Genomic DNA, 7653 nt, shown 5'->3' with positions numbered 1-7653 from the left:
ACATTTTGTATCATCACCATATTTTACTTAACATCAAATCGTTTTCAGCAGATATGAGTGGAAAGTTTAAGGTTGGACATGGTGTCTACTCTGAGATGCTCACCACAGAATGGAGATGTGAGTTAGATTTTCTGTTTGCTCCAACCACTCTGATCATTGTCCTCTGACCTCTCATCATCAAGGTCTGTCCACGGACCTGCCACTCATCCTTCCATCCATCTATGACACGTCACCAGAGTATCCCAGGGCTGAGCTACACAAATAAACAACCACTCACACGAACCATCACAGTTTTGAGAGACAATTAACTCCACACTTAAGAATAAGAAACAAGTGTACCTGGGGTTGTATAAAATAACACACAGGACAATACAAACAAACAAGCTGGGGGTGTTGTACAATATACATATGAATCATGTAAGCATCCTCTCGAATTTAAAGATTTTCAATGAAACAGGTTTACATATTGTTCAACATCTTTCAGAACAAATTATAGAAGATGATACTTTATTGCTAAAATTTCATTTATGCATGTTTTGCCAAACAAAATCGAATTTATTATGAAGAAAATAATGGGGGGGTTAACAAAACAACATTTCCCCCAAATAATGAAAATTCATTAAATAGGATCAATATAAAACTCACAAAGGTCCTTCCAGACTTTCTTGGTGTCACCACCAGAAAGAGCAAGTTTGTGTTTCTGTTCATTTTTCATTTTCTGCACGTAGCGTTCTCAGTCGATGACGTCGATTGTGTAATACCACTGACAATCTGTAGGTCGCGCTACATTTTCTCCAAAGGGCAGATTCTGAGTGTCCCCTCGCCGCTTCCGGTCCATTCCGTCTCATCCGGTCTCATCCCGGAAGATTTACATTTGTGCTCCTGACACGTAGCAGCCGCAAACAAGTTGGCAGCGCTGCGGACGGACTCGTCAACAACAAAGGTAACAGTTGGCGTTCATGCTGAGTTCATGTCTCGAGGATAAAGATCATTTGAACGAAAGATAGTGAAATATTAAAACCACCGCTGACGTTAGGCACAAAAAATAAATACAGGCCAGGTCGCAACTGCTGTTATTAAGCTAGCATTAGCTCACCAAGTAGCAGCAGAGTTAACGGTACGTTAGCCTCCCAATGATTAGCAGTTTATCAAGTGTTTCGATTAGATTCGTGTTTTATCTCTGATCAGCTGCGGTCGTCCAGTTGTCTGAGAGTTGACGCACTTTATAATAATATCCCGCTAACACCAGATTATGTCCCTGTGTTGTGTGGAGCTACACAAGTTAGCCTCTTTAGCTGTGTTTTAAATCATCAGATTGTCTTTATAAGAGGATGGACAGTGGACAGTGGTGATTATTGTTGCATTAATCTGCGTGTTGTCGATCAAAGTTTTTTTGTTATTGATGATAATAACATGCATCCGTCATGCAGCCTCGGTTAATGTTGTTTTAGTTAAACACTTGTTGGCGGCCCTTGAGTCTGCAAGTTTAAACCTGGTCTTGTTTTCATGTCCATAGTGATTTTCACTTTATAGAAATGTCACCTGCGAGGTTTTGTTGTTCTCCGGCTTTCAGGGTTAAAGCTGCTTCATCACCAGTGAAAACTACGCACGAAATTCAGATCTATTAACAGGTTATGTTGATTTTGATGAGAGTCTTGTGATATTTATTATTGCCCTGTCACATGGTGACAATTGGTAAATACTAAGTGTCACGTGCTTAGGTCTTTTTGGCACCCTACAGAGTTAGCCTTCAGTACACACCAGTCCTCTGTTCAAGCTTAGGGCTGGATATGACATGCTTCAGGTTTGTGTGGCTACCTGCAGCAGAAGCACGGATAGAGGGAAGAATGGATTCCACTGAATATCAGCAAAGTCTGGATGGAGATGTTCCACGGTCAATAGACACGAAACACAACATGCAGCTCTTAGGACTTGAACGCTGAATATGTACATTACAGATTATGTTATCTTCGCAAATTGAAGGAATCAGCAAAGAGCCAATGAAAACTCCTTAGCTGGATACAGAAAGTGTCAGAATGGCTGTGGTGAAGAACTGATTATACAGTGTTTTGTAACTTTTGTACCCCTTTTTAAGTTCATGAAATAAGAAGTAACAGGTCAATACCACTTTAAGATAAACTCTTTACTTTTGTTTGATGCTGGAGTTGTACTTTCTTTATAAAGTAATAATAATAATGTAGTTACTAAATACATTATTTGATGCTCAATCCTCTGTGGATAACTAAACGTTAACTTAGTCACATTCTGTCTCTTGTAATGTTGGTTTGATCATAAAAACATTTCTGAGTCCAAGGAAAACGTGTAGAATGTGTCTGTAGGCAACGTGACCTAATTTATCACAGAGCATGATTGTTCAACAGAACAGCATTTAGGATTTTAATAATGTGATAGTCATTGCTTAAACAGGAAAGGAACAAGGTTGGCAGAGAGTGTGTAACGTGTAGTATATAGATTAGAATACCTGACTGCAGACTCACTAGTTGATCAGTTCTCGTCCTGTTTCTTCCAGACTGAGCGATGTCGGGGTTTGACAACTTAAACACAGACTTTTACCAGTCGAGCTACAGTGTAGATGACCAAAACCAGGCCGCCTATGGCTACAGCAACAGCAACACTGAAAACAAGTAAGTCAAATGGAGTCATCCTTTCTCAATTCTCCCTCAGCTCTTAACTCCTCCAAGAGCAACACAGCTTCTCATTATTTACGTGCTGTTTTAGCTGCTAAAGACTTTTTACTTACCTGTGTTTAACACTTTATTTAACAGCAAGTGTTGACGTGAGTTTCAAACTTCCATCCAAGTTTGTATTTAGGATGAGGAAGGATGATTGTTTTATAAGAATAGGTGCAGATTTTTCAACGGAATGGCAAACAATTTTTTTAATGTTTACTCTGCCTCACTGGGATTCATCATTGTGAAGAAAAATGGAAATTTGAACTGAGAAATTCTGTCCTTCTGTCAAAGACTGTTATTTAACCTAATTACTGTGTGTTTTTCCAGGCAATACGGTCAGTATGACTACTCCCAGCCTATGGGCTACGCTACCCCAGGGATAATGCAGCCTCAGCAGCCGTACACGGGACAAATCTTCCAGCCCGCACAGACCTACACTCCATCCCCGGCACAATCATTGTACAGCAGTGGCTTTGATGACGAGCCACCGCTGTTAGAAGGTAGGTGAACCACAACCTGGAGGATCTGACCTCCTCATAGCCCTGTGGCTCTTGTACAGTTCCTCCAACTTTGCTTTTACTACTGTTCTTCTCATTGTGTATTGTTTTTGTAAACCGCGATAATATATTTGTAGTTCTGCAATTAATTAATAACAGATAAAACCTTAATGTCATATGTTGCTACGGTTGCTAAAGAGTGAAGATTTAAATTATCTACCGTGTCTCTAATTCAAAGCTGAAAATTAACTAACGTTGATAATAATTTGAATAAAGAAATAAACTTACATTTCGTGCCCTTACACACAACCAAAAGCATGGGAATTTAAAATTGAGTGCGATAATGGCAGCAATACATTATAGCTGCTTTCCCCATAAAGTAACAAAAGTAATAAATGGTTCTATCAATAACAATAATCATGTATTTTGGAGACCATTGCGTGGCTCTAGTGTTTTTTTTAGCATTTTTGTGGAATGATTGTCTTCTACAGACGGTTTGATTAAAGTTATGTCCATTGTGTCTAATGTGCCATTCGTCTGCTTCTCTCTCAGAATTAGGAATCAACTTTGACCACATCTGGCAGAAGACCCTGACGGTGCTGCATCCGCTGAAAGCAGCAGACGGCAGCATCATGAACGAAACGGACCTCGCGGGCCCCATGGTCTTCTGTTTGGCCTTTGGAGCAACACTCCTCCTGGTAAATAATTTGATTAACATTAGTGAATGGTCATTTATTAAATACTTTATTCTCTACTGCTGCACATATACAATATATACACCCACCTGTACGGCCGTCATCGTGTGAATGCATCCATGTTTGTTTGTTTTTTTCCATTCACAGGCAGGAAAGATCCAGTTTGGCTATGTTTACGGTATCAGCGCCATCGGCTGCCTCGGCATGTACTGTCTACTCAACCTTATGAGTATGACGGGCGTGTCCTTCGGCTGTGTGGCCAGCGTGCTGGGATACTGCCTCCTCCCCATGATCCTCCTCTCCAGCTTCGGAGTCCTCCTCTCTTTACAGTGAGTGTTGATATAACCTGTAAATGAAGCCAGGGATTTTCTGTGTATAGACACAACTCAAGACACTGTCTAGTTGTAAAAACAAAGATACATTTGTATGTACTGGATAGAGTGCAAAGGTTAAGAACTGAAGATAAACACATATTTGTTTATCTTCCACATGCAGTAAAATTCTATAAATGCTCCTTTACTGCAGGTACTTTTTGACGTAGCAAAAGATAACGTCCTGCTTCTTCTTTCTTTCCTCTCTAGGGGCTTGGTGGGTATCATCTTAACTTCAGCGATCATCGGTTGGTGCAGCCTCTCGGCCTCAAAGATCTTCATCTCGGCGTTGGCCATGGACGGGCAGCAGCTGTTGGTGGCTTACCCCTGCGCTCTCTTATACGGGGTCTTTGCGCTCATCTCTGTCTTCTAAAGAAAATCATCGACATAACAGCTGAAAAAATAACTGCTCTCCAATTTCTGTAATGTCAGTCTAATTAGTGTAATTGTTGGCTAATTACAGTGTTATTACAGAAAAGAGGAGCTGCTGTTTGAAATGGCACCAAGATTTATTTTTCTTTTATGAGCCTCCACCTCTCACAGCGTTCCAACTTGACCATGTGCAGGCCGGAGTGTTTCACCTCACCCATCGTCTACTTTCCACCTTGCTTCCCTCATGCATCTTAAAGGAGAGGGCTGTCAAATCAACCTGGTGACGAATAACTCTCCCCTGCACCACGTTGGGCCTTAAAGGGTCTATTGCAGTCCGATGATTTTAAGGACATATGGAGGGGAAGGAAGTGAGCATGAACTTCACACAATGGGAACCCGATAGTTAGATTTGGGCACAAGTGGGAAAAGGTTCTCAATTTCCAAGGCGGACAGATGACCAACCCTCAGCAAAACCCTTCTGGTTTATTTGAAGCCAGTGGAAAACGCCATGTATAACGATTTTTGCTCAGGCTTTTGTGAACCATTTCTAGAAAGTAAATTCCACACCTGCAAGATAAAGGGAAGCATTTACATCTGTTCTGTGCAAGATTACAGCTGCTCTCTATACCTCTCCACCCAGAAAGGATAGAGAAGTATCTTTGGTTCTCTGGGAGGCAGGAGCCATGAATCTCACCATGTGCTCATCACAGCAGCGACCTGATCTTTGATATAAAATCAGCAGCTCTGCTTTTCTCATGTAACATTTTATTGCATTCTCTTGAGATTCATTCCAGTTTCGATGCCTTTCAGGAAGACGGAAGTACAGATTGCACACAAAACTCGTTCTAATTCTCAAAACCCAACAAAATTGAAAATATATTCAGAACGAATAGTTTGATACTAAATATGTCCATGTACCGACATATTGTGTCTGTGTAGTTTGCACCCCTTACATTTCTTAAATCTTTATTAGAGCATCAGCTTGCTTTGTATGCTATGATGTGTCATCTGTCGATCGTGTCTTCTCGTGTACATTAAAGTTGTCTTTGAAGGTTTTCTGCAGTGTGATGTTGAATGATACAATCTATGGTCGAGCAGATAATTATAAGCGGTGGCATAACCTCTGTGAGACTGAACCATGGATTTTATCTGGCCTCTAGACCTCCAGTGCTCGCTGTGTGGCAGAGGAAAGTCCCATGTGCACAGGAACAAGTGGGTGTATGATTCGAAATGCCAGTTTCCAACAACCTGTGGAGATTCTATCACAGCTGATAGGTAGATCAAAGGAAACAGTCTACATGCTTTTTAGCCCACGCCATTGCTTTTGCTTTTTAGATATGGAAGATAATTTTGCATGAAAAGTGTTTTCTTATGCTGGATCTGTTTGCACCACCGACTAAAGCTTGTTCAGATATTCAGCGTCGTTAATAACGTCTCCTTTTTATTTCTCAGGCACAAAATACAAGAGCTCAACATTTACAAGCTGAGCTGAGCTCAAAATACTGTAACAAATCCATTGAAGGATAATCCTCTACTTGTGTATACACGCCACCGTGTCACGTTTTCTGCAGAGTGTTGCCTTTAATCAGCACCTATGGATCGGTTCTTGGTGAAATTACTCACAGGAGTTTTGTAAAAAATAATGGGATATTTTGTCATATCGTCCTCTTGATAAGTGAAACTACAACTATATCTTTGAGAGCATAACCCACAATTCAGGCTGTTTTAAAAAGGTCCCCTTAAAATTAAGATATTTATCAATGTTTTCATTCTTTAGCAAAGCTTTATAAACTCTATACTGTAGGTACCGTAAAAAATGTTATGGTAAAAACAGAATTGTCTGTATATTCTAGATCCCTCTGGGTTTTCATTTTCCCTAACATACACAAACTGCAAAAAAGGGAGGGCTCCTTAAATGGTTGATAACCCAGTTAGGCAGGGATGAATAATTCAAAAAATTTGGATTGAGTGCTTTTTCTATTCCAGCAAACTCAACATCAAGGAGATGCTTTGCATTTCAAGCAAACCTAGCAGGAGCTGTTCAGTCTCAAAAGACCACTTTTTCACATAGCCACGTGTTTATATGTGCATCTTCTGCATGTATAATCTGTTTTGTATATCAAGTTAAAAAGAAGGTTTAATCTACCTATATTTGTATTTGTAGCGTCAGATTCTTATTTTTTTTTTATGTATGAAAGTGTCCAGTGTCGCACTTCCACAGTGAAGCATTTGGTTTCTCTCTAAATAAAACATTGCTGGTACATGTCACGAGCAGCGTCTCGCATATTATTCTGTAGCTCTGTGTCTCCTCAGCTCTGCGTTCTCTGGGTCAGTTTATATTCAGGGTATATACAAGTGAGCCAGCCATCAACATTCACGCACCCTCTGCGAATGTACAGTGTCTGGTTCCAGCCCGTTAGCTGAGATTGTCAGGTTTTCAATATCTTGCGTCTGTATTCCCTCGAGGGCATCTCACAGATTCCCTCCTGAGCCTGACAGAGACAGCTCAGAGGAGAGCTCATTCCAAAATGTCCAGCTTCTCCTGAGTCTTTGTTCTCATCCTACTCGACATGAGACTATCTGAACCCCTTGAATTCCCTGAACTCTACTGTGCACCTCAAACAATTAAAACCCATTCCCTTTGCTTTCCTCTGATGGGAAGTGAGGATAGTTTACCGGATTTCCTGTGTGGAACTTTGCTCTAACATGTCAAAGTAAAGGGACAACTCACATTACAGATAAACATTACAGAATGTTGTGTTCAGGATCAGCTTTGCCATTTTAGATCAAACTGTTTTGTATTTTCTATTGATATTTGATCGAACCCATGATTGCGTCTCAAATAATTAAATGTACAAGCAATACACTGGATACAGTTACATAATCAATATTCATATACAGGAGACATTAAAATAACAGGGACAGGATGAACTCAGTGGTTTTAGTCACTGTATCGTCACCATGATGCAGACCAGCACACAAACAGTCTCTTCCTGTGTAAATACAGATTATATCTTTGCCTGAG

General features: G+C 40.4%; 1 protein-coding gene across 2 annotated transcripts; it reads left to right on the top strand.

The window, feature by feature from the left end:
* Positions 1-813: 813 nt before the first annotated feature.
* On the top strand, positions 814-5683 carry yipf5 (Yip1 domain family, member 5). Of its 2 annotated transcripts, none has more exons than XM_053441619.1 (6): positions 814-943; positions 2531-2645; positions 3021-3193; positions 3743-3888; positions 4033-4214; positions 4467-5683. In XM_053441619.1, exons 2-6 carry the CDS (start codon positions 2539-2541, stop codon positions 4627-4629), a joined length of 771 nt encoding a protein of 256 aa, XP_053297594.1. In that variant the 5' UTR covers positions 814-943; positions 2531-2538; the 3' UTR covers positions 4630-5683. The 2 variants fall into 2 exon arrangements, with proteins under 2 accessions (XP_053297594.1, XP_053297596.1); XM_053441621.1 differs by having other exon boundaries at positions 849-943; positions 2510-2645.
* The last annotated feature ends 1970 nt before the right edge of the window (positions 5684-7653 follow it).

Source organism: Pleuronectes platessa, chromosome 15 (assembly GCF_947347685.1).
Source record: "Pleuronectes platessa chromosome 15, fPlePla1.1, whole genome shotgun sequence".
Classification (NCBI taxonomy): Eukaryota; Metazoa; Chordata; class Actinopteri; order Pleuronectiformes; family Pleuronectidae; genus Pleuronectes; species Pleuronectes platessa.
The sequence above is the reverse complement of the archived record's forward strand: the minus strand, read 5'-3'. Positions and strand labels throughout refer to the sequence as shown.

Excerpts from the sequence above, each read along its gene's own strand:
- yipf5 (XM_053441619.1), top strand. The coding sequence starts at position 2,539 with ATGTCGGGGTTTGACAACTTAAACACAGACTTTTACCAGTCGAGCTAC. Across the intron at positions 2,646-3,020 it reads AACAGCAACACTGAAAACAA|GCAATACGGTCAGTATGACT; the intron begins GTAAGTCAAATG and ends GTGTTTTTCCAG. Across the intron at positions 3,194-3,742 it reads CGAGCCACCGCTGTTAGAAG|AATTAGGAATCAACTTTGAC; the intron begins GTAGGTGAACCA and ends CTTCTCTCTCAG.